A 27,967-nucleotide genomic window follows, 5' to 3' on the forward strand; every position below is an offset into this window, starting at 1 on the left:
TTTTTAACAAAATTCATGATAATTTTTATTGTATTTTATATACAAAAATTCACCTAGAAAATTATTCCCTATAAATGCCTTTTTTTGGTCACAAAACATCCCTTTTTTTCCATCAAAAAACATCCCTCAAAGATTTATCTAAAAAAACAGTTTTTGCCTCTAAAAATGCCCTTTATAGTGCACTTTGGTAGAGAACGGAAGACGTGAAGATTTGCTTAAGAATCTGTGGCAATTGTGCCAAATCCATGCAGACAAAACTCCTTCCGGGTGGCATATTTTGATTAATTCTAATCCGGCCACAAAGAAATAAAAATTATCTTTAATTAATTCTTCTTCTTATTACACGAAAAAAAATTTGTGTGAGATAATTATTAAATTAGTAGGTACACTGATAAAAATATAAAAGGAAAATGTAAAGAGTGGAAAAAAATTCTAAACAAACAGGGGGTATTCATCTGCAGAATATTTTGGCTTTCTTTGAGGAATTATTTGAATATTAACGAAGATCTAAATATTTTAGTTTACTGTGTTATTTGATTTTCAGTCATAAAAAAGGCACAGATTGAGAAACAAAAGCCTTGAAGAAAATATTTAATTCAAACCGAAACGTAATAAATTTAAACCGAAAAGTAGTAAATTCAAACGGAAAAGGATTAAATTTATTTTCCGATTCTTATTCGTTTTTTTTTATGAAAACCGAAGAAATCAAAAACAAATAAAAACCGAAAACTAAAAATCGTCTTCGATTTGAGATTACTACTTTTCGGTTTAAATTTGCCTTTTTCTCAATATTTGCCTTTTTATAGCTGAAAATCAAATAACCTATATCGAATTAAATTTAGTCTCTTCTTTCTTTTCTTAGGTTCAGATTGAGTCTTTTTAGGGCTTGAATATACTACTTTTAGACTTGAATTTAACCTTTTTTAGCCTTGAATTTACTACTTACTTTTCGGCTTGAATTAAATATTTTTTGGGCTTTTGCATCTCAATCTGTGTTTAGCAATGAAAATCTAATAACATAATATTTGGGCTTGAATTTAGCCTTTGAATGCTTGAATTTACTATTTTTCTTTTCAAATTTACTACTTTTCGGCTTAAACTTAATATTTTTAGGCTTTTTCTCCTAAATCGGTTCCATTTTAAGACTGAAAATCAAATAATACATTTCGGCTTCAATTTACTCTTTTTAAGGCTTAAATTTAGTACTTTATGAGTTGAATTTAATCTTCATTATGCTTGAATTTACTACTTTTAGGTTTAAATTCACTATTCGACTTGAACTAAATATTTATCAAATTCTTTTGCTCTTTTGCTCCTCAATCTGTTCCTATTTAAGATTAAAAACCTTTTTTTTTATTTCTACAGCGAATCATCCGAATATTAGCCAATAATCCTAACGTCCAAATAATTCCATTAAGATAGAAACCCCTTGGAAATAAGTTTTCCTTCAATTTCCGCATTTTTCTCATTTTTTCTTGGCAGTGTACCAAATTCTCGTGAAAATAAATAATAAAACCCAAAAGTAATTTAAGAAAAATAATTAAGAACTTTTACTTACATTTCTGCTTCTTCCCCGATGCTCCCGATGAAGATGACGTAGGCCTGGACTTTGGGTTCACGCTTCTGCAGCGCTTGAGCCACCTTTTGTGCTGAAATCCCGTACCTTTGGAGATTTGCATCACTGAGAACGACCACAATTGCCTCATCACAGTCCTCCTGCGCCAGCTGATCCACTGCGTGATTTGTGGCCAGAAGTGTGTGGTCTCCGGACCAGCAGTACTGAGCGTGGGCATGCATCATTTTGATTGTTTCAAGGCGCACTCTATCGTCACGCGGGGGTTTCTTGGCGTCCACAAAGGGGATGTAGTACGTCTCCCCGCTGTGCCCAACAACGTCGTACTGAACTTTGTGGGCAAACCCCTCAAAGGCCTCCATGACGAGAACCACGGCTTCCATTTCTCTATCGAGACGCCCGTCGTAGCCGTTGAATCTGCAAGAAAATTTCCCATTTTTAGTGATTTCTATGCTTCCTTTCATTTCATTTCTCTTGAGCTTTTGCGCACCTGTACATTGATCCGGAGACATCAACCACAAGTTTGAGGCGTTTGGGTTTCTCCTGTGGCTGCCCCGGTTCGGGTTCCTGCTCAGCACGTCTCCTGTAGATGTTTTTCTCTCCCGTAATACCCTCCACGAGCTTTGTATCATCCAGCTCCCCCGTTGTTTGATGCTTCTGCCAGTGGCGCTCTTTACTCTTAGCCTGGAGTGCATTTAGTATCACCCGGAGCTCCTTTACTTGCTTCTGCACCGGAAGGCTGTACTGCTCATACACTGAATGATCATATTTGGACAGTTTAATCTCCCGGAGGCGCTCTTCGTAGGCACGACGATTCATCTCTCGTGCTGCCTTCTTCACCTCATCGGGGATGTCGTCTTTCTCCTCATCCGACAGCTGGTGCACCGGATTCCCCGAATCAAGACGATATGGGCCACCTTTGCCCCCCAATCCAGCTGTATCACGTCCTCCACTACCTCCAGCCCAGGTATTCCCGCCCACATGAGGTTTATTCTCCGGATCCACCTTCCCGTGCTTCGGTGATGAAACACTCTTCCCACTTTTACTCTCAACCGTCACCTGAATCTCCCGCTTCTTCCGCAGAGCTGCCATTTCGTGCTTTGCATACCCCTCAATGGGAAGCCCATGCTTCTGCAGCACCGTTGTTACAAGTTCCAGAGCTTCCGGGGAATATCTATCAAAATCCAGAACATTCCCCACAAGCTCAGACATATCCTCTTCAGGGAATTTCTGCAGATGCTTCACAATATTCACAACTTCACGTGTACTGTATGGATAGCTTAGCTGCCCAACATCTGCCATTGATCGAAGTTCAGCAAATGCCCTCACGAGGGTGTCCAGGATATGCCGTGGAACATCCGGACCGTATTGCTGCAGTAGGAAAATCTCAGATTCAGTCGAAGGATTATCAACTGAATGGCAACTAAAGAGATCCCCAAGGGCGGCAAAGAAGTCATTTCCCAAAAATGGGAATCCCGGACGATTGGCCAGGACAATCATGCGAAAATCTCTGTGGGAACAAACAAATTATTCCTTCAACTTCCTGAATAAAAAAAAAGGGAAAAATCGACAAACCTGTGAGCAATAATTACATCAGGACTCTGTTGAATATCCCTGGAAACTGTTGCTGGGAGAATCTTCCTCCCATCCGAGAGAATCATCTCACCATTCTCCACGAGTGTCTTGAGGATGCAGGTAACGTGCGTTGGTGCCTTGTCTGCTTCATCCACAACCAGAACATGCCCATTTTTAACAGCTTTAACCAGCGGGGAATCCTCATACGTCACAATCCCATCCTTGATTGCAGGCTGAAGGGTCAGGGTCTGCACCGTAGTATCCCTGTGTAGCTGAATGTACTCCCGAGGACGATTCATAACTTGCAGAAGACGATCGGCAATTTTATTCTTTCCCACACCCTGATTTCCCACCAAAAGAAGATGATTTCCAATGAGGAAATCCTGCAGAAGATGCTCCATAAGGACGACATGCTGTGGTACGTCGTAGAAGAGAATATCCGGAACTTTGGTCACTGCATCTGTTTTGTAGACATCCGTCTCGGTTTTTCCAATCCTCACACATCCATTGGCAACTTCTATCCCCATTTTGTCAGCAGAATCATCTGCTTCGAGCCTCGGGAAGATCTTGAAGCGCTCCAGGACATTCTCGAGTGTTGCCCGTGGAAGAGCTGGGAGGAATTTAGCCAGGAAAGTTCGTTGAATTGTGTCGTAGGCTGAATTTAGTGGATGCTCAATGGGTTTGGCAAAAATTCCCACCTTCTCCGGTGGATAGACGGACATCCGATGAGCTATACGAAGGAGCTGCCGTGTTGACAGTGTCCCCGCAAGATTCTTCATAATAGGATCCTTTGAATCACGCAAAAACTGTGCCACATTGAGAATATTCCGCAGAGATGGCCCAATTTCCCCATAGAGGGTGTTTATGATGTGAATCTCCTCCTCCTGACTGAGATTCCGCACTTCGTGGAAGACAAAGACACTCAGCATCTCAGGTGTGAGCCAATTTGCCCCCGTATCAAGTACTGGAGGCTCACCAAGGGCAACAATCCTAAATGACGGATGAATTCGCAAAATTCCCTTTGCCTCGAGACTCTCTGGCGTGGCACCCAATGCCAGGAGATTGTCATACCTCTCATGCCCAAGGAGTCTCCTCCCGTCGTACAGCTGAAGCTCCCTGTCGTGCACGAGACGATGGAGAATTGATACAGTTGAATTGTGAATGCGATGAACACCATCGAGGATGGCCACATGCCCAGCAAGAGCTGCCCGAAGGAGAGCTGAATCCCGCCAAATGGTATCCCCGTTGAGTTTTGTCGTACGCTGCTGAATTAAATCCCTCCCCGTCATATCCTGGTACAGCACCATTGATTCCGTCGTCTGCCCCAGAACATTGCAAAGTTCCATCACAAGAGCCGACTTCCCGCATCCCTTTGGGCCAACAAGGCAAACATCTCCCACAGCGAAACTCTGCACAACATCCGCCAGGAGATTCTGTTGATACTTTGTGGGAACAAATCTCCCCATAGGGCTCTCCTGGGCATACCTCTGCCCTCCAGCTGAAACTGGAATCTCCACAGCCTTACCAACACGCCCGGAAATTGTTACTTTTGCCACTGAATCCCCTTCAGAGTGAACTTGAGTTATTTCCTGATGCGCAGGAATTGTTCCTTCGGCAATATTGAGGGATTTCAGGAGAGTATTGAGTGCTTCAAAACTCTCCCTGGGCAGAAAACTCCGATGGGGATAGAGGCGGTAGATGATATCGTAAGTGTTGAGGGTATTGTTGTTATTCTGAAGGAATAAGAACGAATTAAAGACGATTTTTTAAAAGAAAAATGTGAGAATTGGGATTATTCTTGTCGTGAATCGAATATTCGTAGTGACTAGAGAATTTTTTTTTATTTTGCAAATATTCGGAATTTTATTATTATTTTTAAAAGCTATATACGTGATGTTTCTCCATTCCCTCTCTCTGTGATTTTGCATTTTATGGCAAAGTTTTTCCTAAAATTTCATTAGCCTGATGAAGAAGGAATAAAACTCTCGAAATGTCGTAAGATTGTTTAAAAAACTGTTAAAGTTCGTAAATAATGTCGTCCCACGTAATTATTTTAATAAAGTTTAAAATATAGGTATATGAATTTGAATAACACCGATTTATTGTTGAATACCTACAGACAATTATTCCAGAATAAACCGAATATTTATAATTATTCGGAATAACTTCAAAAATTGTCAAGAATATTCCGAATAACTCTCAATAAATAGAGGAATATGAATTTATTGATGAATACTTACAGATAGTTGTTCTCGAATAAACCGAATACTTTATTAATATTCGGAACAACTTCATAAATTGTCAAGATTATTCCGAATAACGCTGTATAATCTTTCTATTTAGTACTTTTTAGGCAAATTCCTTAAAAGTAATAATTCATTCAGAGTGAGCTTCAAAGACTAAAGAATAAAACTCCACAAGAATTCTGTTTAAATTAAAAATCGAATATTTCTAGTAGTTCCTATGTAAGCGAATATTTTTTTTTTTCGCAAAACAATAATTTTATTTACTGAATATTCAAAATAATATTTTTTAATGAAAAATATATAATATATAATATCGCTAATTGTGAATACAGAAAATTATTCCCGAACAAACAGAATATTTTTTATTATTCCGAATAAATTCAAACATTGCCAAGAATATTCCGAATAAATCTGTAGGGGAACGTGGCCCAATTCCAACCTTCTTCTATCCTTTTTTCAATCCGCTATTACATAAAATTGATAAAACTTTAAATGCAGTAAGTTATGGGAGTAAAAAGAGCATTAAATGGGCTTTAAAATGGTACAAAATTTAAGAATATTGCTTTTTATTTTATACCATTTTTTTCTCATTCTGCCCGGATCTTTGGAGGTCGGAATTGAGCTACGTTCCCCTATACTTTATTTATTCAAAATGCCTTAAAAGTATCATTGAAAACACCTTCAAAGAGTCAGAAGAGGATTCTCTTTTGATTAAAAATTTTTATTCATTAAAACCTTTTTTTATAAAAACAAATAAAGGATTTTTTCAATGTAAAATATGTGAAAAGAAATAAATAAAGGATGCAGAAAACTTCCAGAAGAACGTTTATTAATTATCTCTCATTGTATCCTGAATCCAAGTTTGGAGGAAGGCAACATTTGTGAATCCCTGTGCCGCCTGATTGCACCCCCGGGAGTGTGTGAAGGAAATAATCCCCACAAGCCGTCTCTGTCCATTAATTTCAATCGTTCCAGGTCCTCCGGAGTCTCCTTGGCAAATGGCGCTGGAGGACTGCACTGTATTCCTCGTATCCTTGGCACAGAAGCACGTTTGGGGCAGACTAAAGACACCATATTCAGCCTGACAAGCATCACGTTGAATGATTTCAATTTCTGCATAGAGTAGTGTTGTGGATGATGGCCCACCTGTTGCAGTGTGCCCAAACCCAGAGACTGTCATCCTTTCCCCGGCATATTCATTGGGATTGGAAGAGCTCGGAACGAGTGGAATGGAAGCCACAAAGTCATTAAATGTGAAAGGGTTGGATGTTTTAAGGAGAGCAATGTCATATGCTAGAGTTTGATCACTGTACTGTGGATGTGCGTGCGCATTCGTTCCTGGGATTGATTTTCTCTGAATATTCTGTCCTTGACCCAAAGTGACTGATCCCGCTTGCACCTCATACCGCACCATGTCCAGCAGAATGAGGTAATCTTTGGTACAATGAGCTGCTGTGAGGATCCAACGATCTGCAATGATCACTCCGCCGCAATTGAAGAGCCTCTGTGTGCCCAATAAACCCCCATAGGCAACAATTTGAACCTGATACGGGAATTGACCATCTCTTGCTGATTGACCTCGAACAATCCTTGAATCAGCCTTCAGGGAATCTCCTTCAATATTCTCAACATTCTAAAGAATTTATTTGAATATTCCTTTAATTTAAAAAAATATTCCTTTGATCTTTTGAACGAAAGGTAAGAAAATATCCTACCTGTGATCCTTTTGCTAATTTAGCATAAATCGTTGAATGAAGTAAAATTGCAGCAAAGAAAATATTCAACACTGAACCATTCATATTAAACACGTACACTGCAAAACCACCAAATAAGCCTGAAAAGCTTTCTTTCTAACGACTTTATACGCGATTTTCTTACACAAAAAATATTTGCCAGGAAGTTGTAAATTTGTCATGAAGAAAAATACGAATTTTCTAATTAATTTGCAACAAGAAAAATTCTCTCACGATAAGAAATGAATTTAGGCCAAACTAAACGCCATTTAATGGGGGAAAATAATAATGAAAATAAAAATAAATAACTCACCAATATTTTCGCAGCACTGAAGACACTATCAATGGGAAAATCAGGTAGATTGGTCTTTGCATCGGCTTGTTGAATGGCAAAGCCAAATGAAAGGATTTGTTTGAGTTTATCTGGGTCAGCCTTTGGTGCCACAGAGCGCATTGTTGCAAAGATTTCCTGAAATTATGCCAAAATAAGCAATTTAATTTAAAAATAAAATTATTTTCTTGCAAAAGGATTATCTTAAGGATATCAAAGAAATTCACAAAACATTCCAACAATTCTCCTCTTTGGGGGTCGGAGGGTAAAATGAATTAAAGACGATAAATCTACAATGACGGTGAAGCCCCATAAAAATGTAGTTTGCATGTCATAAAATATTTCATTCAACATATCGTAAATCTCCCATGGAGGGGGTGGAAGATAAATTAAATGTCTGAAAGTTCCCAAGAAAATTCAATGCCAAATCAAGCATTTATGGGGGAAAATCGTCGTAAATGTCTCTCTCTCTCCTTTTAGCTGAATTAACCACCCATTAATATTTTGCGCATTTTTTGAAGCTTTCTTTCACGCAATATCTTATTTTATGTCTTCTAGGTACTATTTGTACAATATTTTCTTTTTATCTCTATTCGCGATGTGTTTATTTTTACATAATTCATATAATTCATGAAGAAATTCTTGAAAAATTCTTAAATTAAAAATTTTTTTTTTGAAAATTTCAATTTAGATCATTTTGACAGTTGAGAAGATCCAAAATTAAAGGAGTTTATTCATTTCTATGTGAAATAATTCTCATTAATAGAAATAAACGGAATACGCATTGTAAAAGACCTAGAAAGGGCAAAAAACCACCAAAGACGTTATTTTCCATTCGTCTTTATGAGATTATATGAAAAAAGCGATGAAGATTTGTCTAAAAATGTAAACAATGACGTCACTATTGTAAATTTTGTCTCTTTAAATGCATAAAGTGTTCATGCTACTTTAGAAATGATTTTTAGCAAGATTATGCGTAGTATCCTGATTGATTCCTCGAACAAGAAACATATAGAATCGAATAAAGCGATTTTTCAATTACCAATTTCAATGCTTTTATTAATCGAATAAAACTTCTGTAGAGCTTTCATTTGAGTTTAATTCAATTAAAATCGACCCAGTAGAACCAGAGTTATGACCAATTTGTAATCATAATGTTATGCAATCATACATTAGCTAAACAGCCTGATCGATTTTCATATTCAGAAACTATCATTGGCAGAGTAATAGCAAAGAAAAAAATCATAACTGTTTAAGAACTTTCATTTAAGTTTAATTTCATCAAAATCGGTCCAGTAAAATCGGAGATTTAGCCGTTTTTTCATTGAAAAAAAATCAATTTCATTTTAATAGTTGGAGAAACAAAACTTCTAACCTCAAATTTTGCGTTTATTTTTTCTTTGGAAAAGAAAAGTATTTTTAATTTGTTTTTCGACAAACGTATAGTAATTGACGTAGAATTTATTACGACAGGTCAACTAAATTATATTCTAAGTATAATGATTTTAAACTTGGAGAAACAAAACTTCTAACTTTAAACTTTGACCTTAATTTTCTCTGAAAACAAGAAAATTTTTCCTTTTCATTGGACCTACATTGGCCTACTACAAAATTTAACATTATAGTTAGGTAACCTCTATTCTGTGACGATTTTTTAAATAATTTATATTGGCAGCAATTGCCAGTTTTGTCCTCCGGTGTTAAAAAGTCAAAATGACAACACAAAACGTTTTTTTCCTAAAAAAAAAAAAAAACGTTATATGTAAGAGAAAAATTTGAAATTTAAAATTCCAAAATCACGTTTAGGTCCCACCGGGTTGCACCGAGCAAAACATCGCCAGTTTTGCGATGTTTTATCAACACGTCACAAAAATTTTGTATTTTGATAAAAAATGTGAGCACAAAATTAGCCAAAAACAAACTACTTAATTTAAATTTTAGTTGCTTTAGCTTCCAAAATAATATCATCCACACAATGGGATTCCTCGAGGATACAATAATTGTCTTTGTATCCCAGGTTTGTTCAATCCGCTTTTTGTCCGGGAGATGTTTCCGGGAGCACCTCCTGATTGTTTTTTTGTTCCTTTCAGGTGCTCTTCTTCACCGGTGGATGGATATTTTTTGTGAAGCAACTCTTTCGCAATTACGAGGTGCGAAATATCCTCGTTCAGCTCATCTTCTCCCTCACATTTGCCCTGTCACTCACAATGTTTGAGTTGATCATCTTTGAGATTGTGGGATTCCTCGAGACGAGCTCACGCTACTTCCATTGGCGTCTGGGGCTGACGATGCTCTTGTTTATGGTGGTGGCCCTCATACCGTACTACATTGCTTACTCCAGCATAAGCAATATCCGTTTGGTGCCACAGAGATGGGTAATGCCACTCACCACAATGCTGTGGCTCCTCTATGTGTACGGATTCTGGCGAATTGGGGATCCCTTCCCACTGCTGAGTGCCTCAAAGGGGATTTTTACAATTGAACAGGCTGTGTCACGTATTGGTGTTGTTGGTGTCACCGTAATGGCCATCCTTTCGGGCTTTGGTGCTGTCAACTATCCCTACACAAGTATGACCTACTTCATACGTTCCGTCTCCCAAACGGACATCCTTGCTGTTGAGCGTCGCCTAATGCTCACAATGGACATGATGGTGCTCAAGAAGAAGCGCATTGCAATTGATAGGCGTCGCACTAAGACAACTTCCACCAAATCCGGCATCTGGGGCATGATTAGCTCTGTCACCCAACGCCCAGCTGGGTCTGAGAACATTGGACAACTCAGACTTGAGATTTCAGCTCTGGAAGAGATGTCCCGGCAACTTTTCCTCGAAGCACATTCCCTGAAGAATATGCAGGAGCGCCAACGATGGTCAATGACACTCCAGGGGAAGTATTTCAATGTTCTGGGGCATTTCTTCAGCCTCTACTGCATGTGGAAGATTCTCATTGTGAGTTAATTCTCTTTGGAGCATAAAATAGTTGGTGTTCCACTTTGTGGCCAACACCAAGTATTGTAATCGTCGAGAAAACCGACCACCTCAGATCGGGCTCAAACTTGGTATGAGCACGAAAATTTTTGATCCGGCCGGCCTCTGACCCCAACTTTGCCTTTTCTAAGCCTTATAACTTTTGAACGGCAAGAAATAAAGACTTCTGGTTGGAAGTTTTCTATAGAAATGTGGGAAAAAAATATTTTTTGACACTTTCAAAATCCAAGATGGCCGCCATCCGCCATTTTGAACTACCGTCAACCACATCCCTTATAGCTAAAGATCTGAAATTTTAGTATGTTGTAGGGCTCAGTGAGATGTTTTCATCAACAATTTATACTTGAAAATCGGTCAAGCGGTTTAGCAAATATGGCGGCCTAAAGCAAAACGTGTTTTTTCGATATATCTCAAGAACGGCTTGACCGATTTTGACCAACTCAAGCTCAAATGAAAGGTTTTAAGAAGCCCAACAAGCCCTACAACTGTGTAGAACATTTCAAGTTCCAAAAATGCCCACAAGAGGCGCTTAAATCAAAAACATAAATTGCCTAACTTTAAGGGGCAATATCTCTGAATCCCCATTATCGATTTCTTTTAAATTGTGATATATTATAGCATGACTCAATATTTTTCACAAGTCCGAAAAGGAAGAAAATCTATGACGCCGTTTCGAAGATATGGCCACATGAAAAATTCTTAAATTTGAAAAGTTCTAAGAGCCATATCTCTTGAATGGCTTGTCCGATTTTGCTCAATTTGGTAATAAATTAAAGGTTTTGCAATTCTCTAAAACTTTCTCGAACAATAGAACCCTCCAGAACCATTCCTTCAGGACAAAAAAAATGCGAAAAACTGTTTTGGTAAAATAAAAAGTCGCCATTTTGTGTTCTAGAGGTGATCTTGAAAATTATCATATTATATGACAAATTATAGCTTGTTTCAAGACCTTTTCAAAACTGGTCAAGAAATTTCTGTAGGTGTTAAAAAACCAGAGATATGATTATTTTTATACATCAAATTAGGTAGGGGAGGGCGGGGCTAATAAAGTCACTTAAGGGTTTGGAAAAAGCTTAAAATATCATATTTCCTAACTAGATAGAACAAAATGATCTGAGAAAGAGTTGTAGGGCAGTAAATTTCCTAAAGAAATGAGCTATACATTTTGTTTTATCTATTTGGGAAATATGAAATTTTGAGCTTTTTCTAAACCCTTAAGTGACTTTTTTAACCCCGCTCTCCCCTACTGAATTTTACAAAAAAAAATCAACTTCTCCTTAACTAATACGGCTCACAAATTAAATTACAACGCATAAACAAACTTCTACACGTTGTGGAACACCAACTCCTATAACTGGACGCGTTATGATTGACTTTCTCTTTTTCAGTGCACAATAAACATTGTGTTTGATCGCGTTGGGAAGAAAGATCCCGTAACGCGTGGACTGGAGATTGCTGTGCACTGGTGTGGCTTTGAAATGGACATTGCCTTCTGGAGTCAGCACGTCTCCTTCTTCCTAGTCGGCTGCATTGCAGTCACCTCAATCCGTGGACTCCTTCTCACCCTCACGAAATTCTTCTACAAAATCTCCTCGAGCAAATCCTCCAACATCATCGTCCTTGTTCTCGCACAGATAATGGGGATGTACTTCTGCTCATCCGTCCTCCTGATGCGGATGAATATGCCCGCTGAGTATCGCGTGATCATCACACAAATCCTCGGTGGGCTCCACTTCAACTTCTACCACCGATGGTTCGATGTGATCTTCCTCGTGAGTGCCCTCTCCACCATCTTTGTCCTCTACATGCTCCATCGACCACCCGTTGTAGATGATTCACAATGAAATTCCAACAGAAACAGCAAAACAAAAACTTTTTGTTTCTTCTTTCCCTTTAGCTGTTACGACTAAATTATTTCACACAAAAAGAAATACAAAAAAAAACCAAAACTAAGACTTTTATTTTTTGCTGATGGATTAAAAAAGAAATTCTTCAGCATTTGGTCTTAAAATAGAGCAAGAAAACTATTTTTGGAAGGAATACATGCAAAGAAATGACTTTGGAAAGGATGACGAAATCATAAGAAAATTATTTTATGAGCAGTCATGAAGGTTTTCTATTGTTTTCTTTTGCTAACCACCCACCCACCCCCGCGTTTTGTCCCTCATCAAACAAGTGGGAATTCCATATTTGCAATTTTTCTAGACAATCAATTAACGGGGTTTGTCAGTATAATCAAAGCGTTACCTTTCTAAAGAAGGTAAGTAAATAAAACAAAAAATAATAATAAACGAATATTAAGGCACTAGTGAGGTAAGTTAGAACAACACTTTAGTTCCGCAGAAAAACAGAAACCAGTAAAATCGTTTCACAAATCGTAAGAAACACGAAACCGGTTACGCAGAAAAAAAAAAAGAAACAAATAAAATCATTCGATTCTTATTCTACGGAACATAAGAAACCCGAAAAATGAATTAAAGAACTTCAAAAGATTGAAACAAGTTTAACTAAACACGATGAGGAATAAAAAAAAACTTCACAGAACCCTGAGAATCAGAAACAATCCGATATAAGTTCCGCGGAACACAAGAAACCAGGAAAGGATCAGAAAAACTGAAAAAGTCTGAGAGTGAAACAGATTCTGCAGAGTATAGGACACCGCAAACAATCCAGAAAACCAAAAAGGAATACGAAACAAGTATCATAAAACACAAGAAACCAGAAAAATTGTAAAATGTGAAAAAAATTCAAAACAAATTTTGCGAAACGCGAAAAACAAAATAAAAGTTTCGCAAAATGTAAAAAAAAACGGAAACTTGTGCCGGAGAACGTGAAAAATTCTAAAGTAATGCATTTAAAGTATGGAACACAAGAAATTAGAAAATTCCGTTAAAGAGAAAAAAGCAAAATTGGTTTTGCGGAACACAAAGATACCATAAAAGAATCACAGCTAAAAATATCAAGGGCCTGACAAGAGCTCTATTTCCATAGGAATTCAGTGATCCCTAGGTATCCCTCGACTTTCGAGAAATGTGTCACCCAGAAAAATGCCTCAATCTGAAAAATTCTACCATCACTGGATAGATAATTTAATATTCTATCGATTGAGGAAGTTTGGTGGGTGGCACATTCCTATTAATGCACTAATATCGACTTTAAAAATTTCAATGCACTTTTTAGAAAAAAATCACGACATTTTCTTCCTTGGTGACAACCGCGCCATCTATTGATGAGCAAAAACTATGTAGCTTCGAGACCTTTAACAGTTTTTGACATAACCTTACTTTTTTGTTTGGATTCTTGATTTTCATCATTTTCTTTGTTTTAAAGCTTATTTTTGTGCTTTAACATGACTAAAATACAGTAAAAGTTAGAATATTTGCCTAAGTGATGTGTAAAGTGCTGCCGATTTGTGATACGTGACAAAGAAAATGTTTATTTTCACAAGTGAAAGTTGTAAAGCCATCCGGAAGACTTTGGGCAGGAAAAATCGGGATTTCTTTGTGGCAAGCAAACTTCTGGTTGCATATAGGATTATCAGGGGAATTTTGAACTGACGGCAAATTACAGTTGCCCCATGCTTTGGTCAGCAGTCATGTCCGGTCAGCAGTAATCAATTCTCACCGGGGAAGGCGGAGGCTGCCGGAGTGGAGTATACAAGAGAAGGCAAGCAAAGAACCTATTCAGTTCTCAAAGGAAGGACCACGGACACTGTAGCATCTGTAAGGAGATTGGTTTACAACACTGAAGCATAATAGAAGTGCCAGAGAAGGACCAGAAAAAAGATTACGTCTTTATTTAACACAACCGGAGATAAATTTGTAGTGCTAAATAAGCGAATCCTGAGAAGCTCAATGTCCAGGATTCATTGAATGTCGAGAAGAAGCTGTTCTCTCTTGAGAAGTGGAAAATCGGTCTGACTATTCCCAGCTCAGGAAATGCTGTAAACACTCATAACAAATAATTTCTAATTTAGGCTGAAAATTGGAATTTTATTTGTCTACTGACTTTACAAAACACAATATACAAACAAAGATTATGTAAGTTTTTATCAATTTTAAAGAAAAAACATTTCAATTATTTGATTTCCTTTTTATCGTTTCTTTTAGCTCTGTCGCATTTGTAGGATCAACATATTATTTCCGGAAGATTGCTGTTGTATTTTCCTATGGTACCAACCGTGGCTTAGTGACCTAAGTCGAAGAGTTTTATTTACAATTTTCTTCGTTGCAATAGGCTCACTCAGAAAGAATTGCTCACTATACGGAATTCCCCGCAGGAGCTTCTGTGAAAGATGTACCACTTCATCGTTGAGAATTCTGGATGTGCAGACATTGCCAGTGTAGATTTAGATCGACTTTGTAGTGATACCTCAAATATCACTGTTAAACTTCTGTAAATTTTCAAAGAAATAGAATTTCATTAGAATTTAGAATAATTTTCTCTGCATATCATGTTTAATGATTCAAAAATTTGCTGAGCGTTCATGATGTGATCATAATAGTAAATCGAAACTTTATAATAGCACCTATAGAAATATTAATGTAAATTTAGGTAGCATCATACAGACCTAACACCTACTTGAAGAGGACTAAGAAGCTTCTAAATGTAATCGTAAACACTGATCTTATTTAATTTTATTGAAGAATTTTGCCAATTAAAAAAAACAGCGAATAAAAAATTCTCGAATTAAAAATTAAATATAGATTTAGGTATTTTATAAGTTGCTAAATAATTTATTAGAGAAATAAAAATTTTAATGCCTCTTTGACTATTTTTTTTAAATTTCTAATGTTGTCCAAAAAATTATATTTATTTTTTACGCATTGAAAAATAACTGGATTTTTTTTTTATTCTAGAAAAATATTTAGAAGGGGACCTCAAAAATATTTTAAATGTATGAACGTATCAGTATAATGCGAGTATTGAAAATATGTTGTGAACCAATAAGGCCACGATAATCTATTCAATTTATAAGATTAGAAAATGTTTTTACTTTCTCTTTATTGTTCTATATTGGTTCTTTCTAGAATAGACTGACAATTTTCGTCATATTTCAAAAATCATAACTCCTGATTTTTTTCAAAACTACATGATTAAATAGACCTCATTAATACCAGGCATACCAGGTCATTAGTCTCGGAATGTTTTTAAATCTTTATTTATAAAAAAGTTCTCGAACTCGAAGCGTCATTTAAAGAAATCAATTACTTAAAATTTCTTTTTTATAAAATAAAAATAAATATTTTTTAGCATGAAGAACCTTTTTTAAAAAAAAATTTCTATTAAAAAATAACTTTTTTAAAATGGTAATTGTTAAGAAAAATACGCTCTTCAAAGAAAACTATTTTTTTTTTAAAACGATACATCACGCAAAATAATAGCTTTTGTATTTTGTATAAAATATGTATTTTTAAAAGAAAATTATTTTTCTAAAATAACGATTCGTGTATGGAAATGACTTTTATAAAAAGGATAAAAAAAAACAGTTCTCCAAAAGCTCAAGCGGCTTCAAACAGAAACTTAGAGAGATCTTGTATCATCTAAAAAATTTTTATATCATTGATATAGTTTTCTTGTATTCTTGCAAACATTATTTTAGTGCTCTATTAAAATACCCTTTTAACATCTAAACCCTCTAAAGGATCGTAAGAAATCTAAGGTAGAAATACGTAATACAAGAATTCATAAAGGGCTTACATAATTTCAACGTTCATCCTTGATAGAGTACTTAACACCAAAATTAGTGTAAAGGTCAAATTTATTTGTTTTTAATTCTTAATTTCATTCATTTCGTTTCAAGAGAATTCTTTCCTTAAAAAATCATCAAAAACCCATTTAAAACTTAATTTTTTGCAATAAAATGTAGAAAGATTTGTAGGGTGTACGTGCGTGAATATTTTGATCACAGTGTTCAGTGAACAGAATATTAAATTTAAAAAGTAAGACAATATCATTACACAATCCAATAATAAAGAATTAATAATTAACAAAAAATATAAAACTTAAATTTTTTAAAGAAACATTTGATCGGAAAACTATTTTGAAATTAAAATAAATATTTCTGGTGTTTTGCGGGTTTAACGTAGACTCGCATATCACCTTATCTCATGTTAGTTTTTTTTTAACTCTTTATGAAACTTATAGAATTTAGAAAAGTATTAAAATAATTTAGAATCTTGAGAAGAACTACTTGCATGAACGATTTGTTCTTTAGTATAAAATTGTGAGATTTTGATATTTTGCTATTGAAATACCCTATGAAACCCTATGAATTAGAGTCCTAACCCGTTTTATATCTATAGAACGTGGAAATAAAAAGAACAAGTTCTAGTAAGAAGCCAAAAAATAAAAATTGCATACCTAACTCTTCCAATGAGTGAGGTGTATCTTTTGTAGCTTGATGTTCAGTGTCACATAAATAATAGACCGGAACATTGTGAAGGGCATGAAGAATCTCATTAAATGAATGATTCCCTTGTTGTATTATGAGTAGAAATCCTCCTGTAAGACATGTGATCACGTTATGCAAAAATCAAATCAAATATCTAGAATAATACAAACCGTTTCTAACACCTCTTCGAGTTTTTCACATTCCGGCATCAAATCCTTCTCTGATTTTTCAAATCAGTAATCTGCATTTCCCCTATTGAGAATTTCCTCGCCAACTCTCCCCATGCTGGATCTCGATGTTATGACTTTCTTAGAGGATTTGCCATAGAAAACAGGAATTTTTCCACTCCAAGATCTTCGTCGGAGAATACGTCTGTGAGAATACGTTTGCGAGAATTGAAGAAACTCGTGGAAAAATGTTAATCCTTGGAATTTTCTCAATGCGCTAGACGGGGAGATCGAACTTGATTCTAATGAGAAACATCTCAAATCTATGGGTTGGAGCGGCTGGAGCAGCGTGAACGAGTCTTGTTCTTATTGTTGCTGCAACATTTTATTTTATGAGAAATTAACGATTGCTCTACATTTTTTGAGCTTGGAGATTGAAAATTGAGGAAGACAGCTATGGAGTCTTACCCGTCCCGAGAAATCAAACTGACACACTTTATTTCCTCTTGGATTTATCCTTCTATAGTGATTTCCATGGTATGTACGTACACTCTTGATTGGAGCTCTCAAAGTCCCATCTTTGCCATATTCCCGGACAAGGATGCCGGTATTGTGGATAATTCTCCATTGCGTTGATCTTACATTTATTTTGAAGAATGTATCTATATTTTCCTGCCATTCAAGTCCTGCCTATGTGAAATTTCCGGGCTATCCGGTAGTGATCTACTGCCATATCGTGATTTTTCTGACGTATTTTTTTTGCACTTTGCACCATTTTTTCTAGAAACACTTTTTTTTAACCAAATTACCGATCTTTAACTCTTGGGGACGATAAAATAATTTAAAACTAAATAAATAAATTAAATATTCTCGATTCCGGACGTTTTAGTGGAAATGTAAACAAATTTTGAGGTTATGTTAAAATTTCGGCGGTGCTAACCAATAGATGGCGCTGTTGAATGATAGCAGAATTTTTCTGCAAATCGTCCGCCATTAATTTGCTGAGTTCGGGTAAGAAGGGACTTTGTCAGGCCCCTGAAAAATATGCAGGTTACGAAGAAAATAACATTATGTTACGCAAATCATGAGAAACCAGAAGAAAATCCCACAAAACCAGATAAATTCGGAACTAACTTAAGCTTAGCACAGAAACCACAAAATTTTCATAGGAAAAACCTATGAAAGAATGAAAAGAAAATTTCTTAAAGACTCTAACATTAAGAACTTAGATTCTCTCTTCTTTTCTGTTCTTCAGCGTTTTGATAATATTCTGAAAATTGCAAAGCTTTTAAAGATTTTTAGGCGTTTTCGTATCAAAATTTTTAATACGGAAAATTGAAATCTTCTTCTTTTGGGTGAAAAACATGAAATTTGAGCTGAAAGTAACATAAGAAATAACATTTCACTAATTCTAACTCATATGAGAGGTTCCACTGGTGTCCTTTAAGGGTTAAAAACTAACATACGAATGAATTGAAAACAGACCAAACTTTAAAAGTAATTGTGCAATGTTCTTTTTTATTAACCCTTTAACGTCAAACGTGAAACATAAAAACATTGAAACATGCGCTCTTTTATCGCGATTTTTATTCTATGAATTTTTTAGAGGACTTTTCTCACTCAGAACGTCTTCTTTGACCCCTTATGCGTGAATTTGATGCATTTGTAACATGGAAAAACAATTACATTCATAAATAATTGAAAAAATAAAATGTTTCATGTTTGGGTCAGCGTATGACCCAAAAAATCTTAAAGGGTTAAATAAAATCTTTGAATAATTGCACGTTAGGTGCATTATTCATTGCAATGAGAACCCCTTTGTAGTTTATTTGATTATTATTCATTCTATATAACAATAAGACACATAATATTTATCGGGATTTTCCCAATAAGAGTTGTGAAAGGGAAAGTGATTGATTTCCCGGTTTTCACCGTGGTGGTGGAAACAACAAACGTGGCCATTGAATTAGCCATCAATTAATCAAAATTTTAACATAAAACGGAACTCCGCAGAAGAGGGATGAAATGAAAGAAGAAGAAAAATACAATTCATCAAATTCCTTTCTATAAATAAATATTTGCACCAATTTCGGATTGTATGTAGCATGAGGGAGGAGGAGGATACCTCACAATGTTAATCACGCCACAGCAAGACGCCTCATTTTCTTTGGTGAATGGGGTGAAATTTATATGACAAAATACCGATACACGAATGGAATTTTTAGTGATGATTCTACCATAAATTTTATTGTGTGTGGGAATGAAAAGTAATAAATAAATTCCAGGTCTTGTGAACTACAAAAGAAAGGAGCAATGAACCCCCAAAAAATACAAATTTGTTTGAAAGATGAAAATTTGTCCAAATAGAAAGCAATTTCTCATGGAAAATTATTTGCACACAAAAAAAAAGCTTCGAATGCTTTGAATCATGAGTTGATAAATAGACAAGAAGGTAAAAGCACTCCTCGTGGTAATAATTAGCAGAAATGAGGAGGAGATTTTGTGGATTGCAGGTAAAGTAAATACCAACAAAATCTTCTACATTTGCCCATACTATGCGGGAATGATGGTGATTTATTTGAATTGCGGCAACTTGTAAAATGCACGCAATTTCCCCCATAAATGTGAGACAACAGAGTTAAGGAGTACCCGCAAGCATTGCATGTTACCACCATCAGATTCAATTAATGCTTTTTGACTTAATGGCCAAACACATGCTCACTCTCCCCTAGAACCACCCCCTTAAAAAACCTCATTGCCACCCCATTTCATGAGAAAGCAAATTAATGCCAAATGTGGCGGCATTTTAGCCCCAAAGCTGTAGGAAGGTTGAGACGAAAGGCGAAAAAGGAAAGTCTCGCACTATAAAGTAATTGCGCACCACGTGAAGACGCCACGAGAGACACTGACACGCTTAACCCACATTTTTGGATGCCACCCCCGCACAACAAACGCTTCAATTCAAAACCCCATAGAATCGCCGCATTGTCTTCGTGTGCCGTGTTGTCTTTCAACTCCTATTCCCTTTACACAGAGTGCACCACCCGTTGGGGAATTTTGTGATTCAACATAACACAGTCTGTGGGGTTGAAATTTAATCATCAGACGCAATGGCGGCATGGACAAGAATTAACATCTATGGCTTATGCAATATGGCGGCTTTAAACGGAAAAATTTAAAATTTTCAATGTTTTTTTAAGCTGAATTGTAAAATATTAGTTTAAAGGACTTTCTTCATTTTTATACATTACTATTGGGTTGTCCAATATTTACATGGATTTCTAACCTAAGATATTCACATAAATTCAGTACAATTTTGATTTTCTGTCTCATTCATCCCCATTGAATGTAATGGTAAAAATGTTAGGTTAAAAATCCGGATAAATATGGACAAACCAATACAAGCCAGAAATAAGAAAGATGAATTCAGAAAATTTGCTTAAACGATCTATAAATTATCTACTCAGAATTTCTGTTGATTCATTTTTTTTAATTAATAAAATATCTTTTCGGATTACTTTCCGCATTTATCATAAAATAAAAACAGAATAAACTTTTCAAATTAGCATTTAATGGATATAAAATGTCTTATTATGCAATTTAATTGAATTTTCTAGACTAAAAAATTATAAAAAAAACTGAAAATTAATAAGTGAAAATGACAATTTTTTTTCAAAATGGCCGCTAGCGACGTTTAATGAATTCTTACGGGGAACGGTATTCTGTGCAATATCTAAATATTCTAGAAATAAAAATATCGCAAAAGCACTAATTCAGGCATTTTTTTAATACCCTTTTGATGGTTTTCAAAATGTCTGCCAAGCTCATCCGCCATTTTAAAATAAGGAACTGCTCATAGAACGCACCTTTATAAAAGAATCAATTGGGTATAGAAAAATTATAAATCTACAAAACAAATTGTAAATATTTACTAAATTTCGCTATACTGGAATAAGTAATGGCGGCCATTTTGAATATACAACACAAAAATTACTTTTTGTCCCTAGAAAACAAATACATTTATCGCGTGACTTTATCTCATTCAACACCAAAATTTTTAACATTAAATACCAAAAAGTCCCTAAATGGATAACTAATAAAATACAATTTCAACTAAATAAAAATTTCCTTTTTATTCTAGACCTGAAGAATGAACGATTTTTCCTCGAACACTTTGTCTTAAAACCTCCCAATGCTTTAATAAATCCGTAAGGGACTGTATAGATGTCTTTTTCACAATAATTCCACCTGAAATTGTGGAGTCAACGATTGGGTGAGTCTTCGCGTCCTGAGTCAGACAATCCCCCAAACCTCCCCCCAGAAAATTCAGCAGGGGGTATAAATACAACATAGCAGCATAAATCGGAAACCACAGCAAAAGACACCGCCGAGTGTAACTTCCTTTCTCAGTTCCACGCGGAGACCTCCAACGGAAGCACCAAATTTCGTGTCCTACAAACTTTTTAATGGTAAATATCCTTCAAAAAAAAAAAAGCAGAAAACTTTCAATTTTGTACCTCATTCCTCAATTTGCCAACCCCTTCCTCATCCCCTGTTTAAGAACCCTTTTTTGCATTTTATTTTTTTTGGTAAAAAACGATATTTTTGTGGCCAAGACTTTTATCTTTTCGTGTGCCACGACAGCACATTTGCCAGTGCTAAAAGGAATTTCCATGTGAGAACATCGAATTCTTCGCTTCGATAAAAAAAAAGAAAGAAATGAGTTGATCGTTTTGGGTGCTTCCTTTGCGCGTAAATTAAAATGTGAAAAAATTTCTTGAAAAAAGTTTTAATTTTGTGAAGATTTTTTTATGTAAAAACATGACAAACGCCAGAGGGGGTAGACCACCAATTTGGGAAGCCTCTCGAAGGCCAATGTTTGTTAAATCTGTGTGGCTGGACAATCAGGGGTATCGTCACATAATTCTGGATGGTGGAACATCGAAGAAACGCACAAATTGCCCCACTCGACGAGGTAAAAATTTTTCTGCCCCACCAAAAAAATCCTTTTCATCATAAAAAAAAATTCTTTGCACATTTTGCAGCATAATTTTATGTATTAATGAATAATACATATAAAAAAAACATCAACTCTCCCTCTTGGAGCTTCCCTTGAAAGAAAACCACAATATAAATTTTTACTTTCTTCTTTATATCGATTTAATAAAAATACAACAAAAAATGTCATCGAGATTAGGCAGTGAAGCAATTTGTGCATGAAAAACTTTAATAAGACCTGCATGGCTTTGTGAATTTTGTAACGAAGAAGTGAACCGGGAAAACCACCCCCAGAAAGACACGGAAATGTTTTGTGAAAGATCTTTGTGTTTGATTGTGCTTTTCTCTCGTGGCAGGAATTTTCACAATTTCCCTTCTAAATCTAAATTAGATTTATTTTCCTTTTATTTAATGGTGTGGTAATTAGAAAATTGTGTGAATTTAATTAAGAATTTTTAAAAAGAATAATTTTGTGTGCAAAAAATCGTTGAAAAATCTGTGCAGTTTTAATGGTTTTATAACACCTTTGAAAATAATTTAGTGAGAATTTATATGTAGAAGATTAATTAATAAGCCATTGAAAGGAAAACTGCAATTCTTTTGCTGAAATTCATTGGAGATAATTAATGATTTTAGCTGAATATTTTAGTGGAAATTTAAAATTTTGAAGAATGGTTTAATGATTTTAACCCTTTCGCGTCGATGCTTTCAGAGGATATTTTCTAATCAATACCTCTTCCTTCGCATCTTCTTTGTAGATTAAACATACAAGAAAAAAGCACAAAAATCAGCAGAATTAAGCTTCATTGATGTTACAAATAAATTAATAAAAAGGAATTATCGCTAATTAAATCATTGAAAGTGAACAACGCTATTTTCTTCTTCTTCATCATTGAGAATACTAACAACATAATTTATTGATTTTCTATTCGATTTTGGTTCTTTTTTGCGGCTTCCGTTGACTTAGCACTACAAAATCTCAACGGAAAAAAATAACAAAAAACTTATTAATTCAGTGAAAAGAATAGAATTTAGAAAGAGTAGAAGAAATCATGGAATGAATTAATCAAAAGAATATAAATTTAATAAAACAAATGAGTCTCAGTTGGCGGTTTAACCCTTTCACATTCTTTGGGTCATACACTGTAAGTCAAATTTTAGTTATCATTACTAAAACTGGCACTAACAGAACTTTTTTTTTTTTTTGCTAAAAATTTAATTGGTTTGAAAATTTTTCAATTTAGTGATATCAACTAAATTTTTGATTGGCATGGCTAAACTTTAGTAAAAGAAGAAAAAATTATTGTAGTCATTAATCCTAAAATACTAGTTGACATAACTAAAGAATTTTAGTAATTATGTGTTTACTGGAAACTTTAGTAAGAATTTGACTAAATTTTTTACTAAACTTTGTTAAAAGAGGAATAAAACTAAAAATTTTAGTTATTTTCACTAAAAAAAATTCAGAGCCAAATGAAATTTTAGTAAAGATAACATAAGATTTTAGTGATTCCAGGCAACATAACTAAAATTTTCTGTTATAACTACTAAAATTTTTAGTAAATGTTCAATTACTACAGACTTTAGTAGCAGTTTACTAAAATTTTGAATGACAGTGTACGTAGACCTAAATGTGAAACATTGTTTTCTGACTTTCTATTGAATTTAATGATTTTCGAGGTTAGAAATATGTTGAATTTACGAAAATAAAGCCAAAAACGACGTTCAGTAGAAATAATCTTTAATCTGTAGAATAAATATTGCAACAAAAACAGCGCATGTTTGAATGTTTCACGTGTACGCGAAAGGATTAACCCAAACGTAAAACATTCTTTTTTTTCGAATTCTTAATAAATTGAATTTTTTATCAAAGATAGAAATGCGTTGAGTTGACGTAAAAAATTCCAATGAAAATGTTCAGAATGAGAAATATTCTCAGAAAACATTCACAGAATAAATATTGTGATGAAAACATCGATTGTTTCAATGTTTCAATGTTTTATATGGACGCGAAAGGGTTAAAAGAAAAATATCTTTATTCAATGGGGGCGTGGCTTTTACGTTTTTCCTATTTTGCTCCAAATTATTCAAGTTTCTTTCCATCTAATCTCTGCGAAAAATGAAAAGTTTTTATGGTTTCTTCTTGAATGCTTTCTGCCAATCTGAGGTGGTGTGTAATATTTGAATAAAATTGTGAAACAAGTAACTGTGAATAGACTCCTTTTAGCGAAACAGAGAAAGAATTAAAGTCTAAAAATAACTTTTAATTAAAATTGAATTAAATACAGAGACATGATTTAAAAATTAATAAATATTCTCTAAAACGATTGTAACGGAACAATCGTTTTTTAAGCCCAAGCAATTTATTAAAAAATACTTTTCTTCTAAACCTTATATAATTTTTTAAATAAGAAAGAAAAAATCCGCTAAAAAGGCTAAATTCCTTACTTTTCTCTTTCAGAAAATATAAAGGATATCGCCGAGGATAGTCAGTTGAGTGAACAGAACCCTTTGGAACTCGTGGGATCATCGGACATTCTAACAATCAGTCAACCCATTAAGGAAACAAATCTCGCCCGTGGGCAGCACAAGCTGTGCAAGAAGCTCTTCAAGAGTCGCTACAGCGTTGAAGTTCTACGGAAGCACCTCGCTGGGAACGTTCGTGGTGCCCAACAGGACTTAGGTGGTCGACAAGGTGGTGGAAAGGGGGGCGAAGACATTGGTACAAGTGGTGGAAATTTGCGCGATAGTGAAGTAATCCTCATAAGTGAGCAGAGTAAGAATCAACTCACTGAGCGCGTGCTGCAGTGGTTGGACCTAGCTGGGAAGACAACCCTCGTACGGCCCGAAAGTGAGGTCCCCAAGGGAACAGCTGCAGCCACAGTAGCCCCCAGGAGAATCTACACGGCTGAAGTGAATCGCAAAGGGCAGGGATTGCCGTGCCTTAAACGCACCGAATCCGTTCATCATCTCTCAATCACACTAAACGAGGAGGATTCCGGTGAAGCATCCCGATCGGACGCATCTGTGACGCCACGAATAAAATTTGGCGATTTCTTCCCCGTAACGTATCGCTGCTCCCGGAAATTCCTCTCACACAGCTCCTACCGTAGTCGCTTGCACTCCCCACCAACGTACATGAATACCCCAATTGGGAGTCAAGGAGCCACCACCCCAATGGCAAAGACGAAGGCATCCGCAATGGGGAATAGCGCGAAAAAGACGATACCGGAACACGCGAGGGATAAAAATAGAAAACAATTCCCCAGTACGGTGACATCGTCGTCAACGGGCGGGAAATTAGGGAAGAGTGATAGTATTGAAAATCAATATCGCGGCATTATTCATCGGCAACTCCTGGAGACGTCGTGCAATACACAAATTGCCAAGAGGCAACTACACATCTTTATGCCGAATCTCCCCAATAAATCCACAAAAGGGGATTGCGACAGTTGCCTCAGTACCGTCGTCAGTAGTGATTTATCCAAGAAATCCCATCACAGTTAAATCAATTATTTTCCTTAAAAATTGACTCTGCACTCACCTGGTATGAGAGATTCGTAACATCTCGTGCCTGGAAGCGAGAACGCAACGGTGGATCCAGCGGTGCTCCACGATACTTTGGTACCGGAAGCCCCAGAGCAATTACACGAAAATCCTCAGATACCCTCACAAGACCCCAACGGGTTAGCTCTTCAGCCCCATATTGCTCAAGAAGTTTGTCGTACCTTAAAAAAATCATTAAAAAAAATAAAATCTTTAGATTCTTCCATCAAAATTAATTTTTTCTAGCTAATAATAATTCTTTTAAATGAATTTTCATTGTAAAGTTAAAAAAAAAATGAAAAAAAAGCTTTTAATTTAAAATAAAAATCTTCAATAAAAAAATATTTCATTGTGTTAAAGGTCATATTTAGGCCATCCTCCCCTATGCAAGGAACCAACAAGATGTACTGGTAAGCTGACCAAGCTTACGAGAGCTATGCTTCTTTCAGTGTTGTGAGAGCAAACTAGAACGCGAACTAATTTAAATACGCGCAGTCAGGAAAAGTAGAAAAGTCGAAAATTTTGTTAATGATTAGCGCCTCTCGCGGTCATTTCTCAAAGTTGCAATGTTCTAGACATTTGTAGGGTTTCACGAAACCTTTCATTTGCGCTTGAGTTGATCAACATCGGACTTGTAGATCCCGAGATATTACATGTCAAAATTGGAACTCAATATTTTCAAAATGGCGACATAAAATTTTTTAATGTTTTTTTATAAAAATATGTTATATAGTAGGCTATAATATATTTAAAAAAAATGAAGCAAATCGATAATGGCGTTTTCGAGATATTCATCGAAAACTCATCGAAAATTTTGTTTTTGATTTTTGGCCCCCTAGCAGTCACTTTTGAAACTTCGGATGTTCTAGAGAGTTTTAGGGTTTGTTGAGAGCTTTCATTTGACCCACGGTTGATCAAAATCGGTCAAGCCGTTTTCGAGTTATGGCCGATTTTCGATGAAAAATTGTGGCGGCCATATTGACTAAACGGCTTGACCGATTTTCGAAAATGAGGTATAGTTGGAAAGGTCTTGATGGCCCCTACAACATATTAAAATTTCAGATTTTTAGCTATTACAGGGACTGAGATATAACAAAAACAAAATTTTGAGGTTATTCAAAATGGCGGAAAAGTTTTTTGGTGCATTTGAGTTTGAGCCCGATCTGATGATTTTGTATTTCAGAGTGTACACAAAAGCTGTGTCTGAAAGAAACAACTTAAAGACTGAGAAAAATATTTAATGTAAAAAAATATATTTCAATGTATTGAAGGTCATATTTAGGCTATCGTCCCCTATGCAAGGAACCAACAAGAAGAAAGATAAAACGTCAAAGAGCAAAGAAGCGCGTTTTTTGGTTCTTTTTGCAGAGATTTTCATGGAAATTTCGGTGAAATAAAAGGAAATCATAAAAATCATTTAATTAGGATCAAATGGAAGTAACTCAGGAACATATTCGGCACTGTATGCTCTTTTACTACCGACGGGGCACCTCCGTTGAGGAGGCTACCAAGACAATTTGTGATGTTTACGGGAAAGCAACAGTGGATGAGGAGACGTGCAAGAAATGGTACGAAAGATTCGAATCAGGAGATTTTGAAGTTGATGAAGATGAGTCCAGGAAGGGCAAAAGAAATTAAGAAATAAAAATAAGAAAAGAAAGTTGTTTTCTTCACCTTTCTGCTGGGATGAGGAGTCTTCCATCTTCGAGGTTCATTTCCCTATTCTCGAGAAGATTATTCAACACTGGCAGGACATTCCGTTCAGCCTTCTCTACACCCTCAATTACGAGGACTCTCCCATTGATTGCCGCCCGTACGGCTGATTGATCGTGATACCTTGCCGTTCCTGCCTCGATTTCTCTCCTCTGCTTCAGATCACTCTCAGTCGTGTCACGCGATAGGGACACATACTCCAATTCCCGCTGAGTCAACTCAATAAATTGCATAGCAACATTCCTCCTCAGTGGCCCAGGACGCCCAAGAAGGAAGATATCCTGCCCCAAATTGTCCTTTTGCAGCATCCAACGGAGATGATGAAGAACAGTCTGGGACACATCGAGATTCCCCTCAGCATCTAGCCGTAGGTACTGCCGTGGGATATATTCGGGATTCGGGGATGCCTTAATGTCCTTTGTGACCCCATCAATTGTGACTCGATCAATCCCTGAAAGTCCTCGAATGTGATTTTTATTTGTTGTCCCACTCAGAATTCTCTTGAGGACATCAATGCGTCGCAATGTTGCCGCATTCCCCGCGTACATTCTCACTGGAAAACACTCAAATATTCCGGGGAAATTCACGCTAAACTAGAGAAAAAAGGGGCACAAAAAATCACTGATTTCCTCTTCGTGAAAACTCAACTGATTACATGAGCGGGATTTTTTGAGGTTATGTACACGTGAAGTTCGGCCAAAAGA

At 35.9% G+C, this 27,967-nt stretch overlaps 2 protein-coding genes and 1 long non-coding RNA gene across 3 annotated transcripts; 2 read left to right on the forward strand and 1 right to left on the reverse strand.

Annotated features, from left to right (window-relative positions):
- LOC129795983 (von Willebrand factor A domain-containing protein 8) lies at positions 1-27,956 on the reverse strand. Its single transcript, XM_055837579.1, has 7 exons — positions 27,225-27,956; positions 25,549-25,732; positions 7,441-7,596; positions 3,149-4,881; positions 2,064-3,083; positions 1,559-1,990; positions 1-287 (listed from the first exon to the last, which is right to left on the reverse strand). The coding sequence occupies exons 1-7, from the start codon at positions 27,809-27,811 to the stop codon at positions 173-175; spliced, it is 4,227 nt and encodes a 1,408-aa protein (XP_055693554.1). The 5' UTR covers positions 27,812-27,956; the 3' UTR covers positions 1-172.
- Positions 9,298-12,394, forward strand: LOC129795986 (Golgi pH regulator). The gene is made up of 3 exons (XM_055837584.1): positions 9,298-9,475; positions 9,549-10,406; positions 11,834-12,394. The coding sequence occupies exons 1-3, from the start codon at positions 9,434-9,436 to the stop codon at positions 12,287-12,289; spliced, it is 1,356 nt and encodes a 451-aa protein (XP_055693559.1). The 5' UTR covers positions 9,298-9,433; the 3' UTR covers positions 12,290-12,394.
- On the forward strand, positions 14,375-16,421 carry LOC129795991 (uncharacterized). The gene is made up of 2 exons (XR_008751169.1): positions 14,375-14,485; positions 14,555-16,421. It is a non-coding gene; the product is annotated as an uncharacterized LOC129795991 (long non-coding RNA).
- Positions 27,957-27,967: the final 11 nt, after the last annotated feature.

Source organism: Lutzomyia longipalpis, chromosome 4 (genome assembly GCF_024334085.1).
Source record: "Lutzomyia longipalpis isolate SR_M1_2022 chromosome 4, ASM2433408v1".
Classification (NCBI taxonomy): Eukaryota; Metazoa; Arthropoda; class Insecta; order Diptera; family Psychodidae; genus Lutzomyia; species Lutzomyia longipalpis.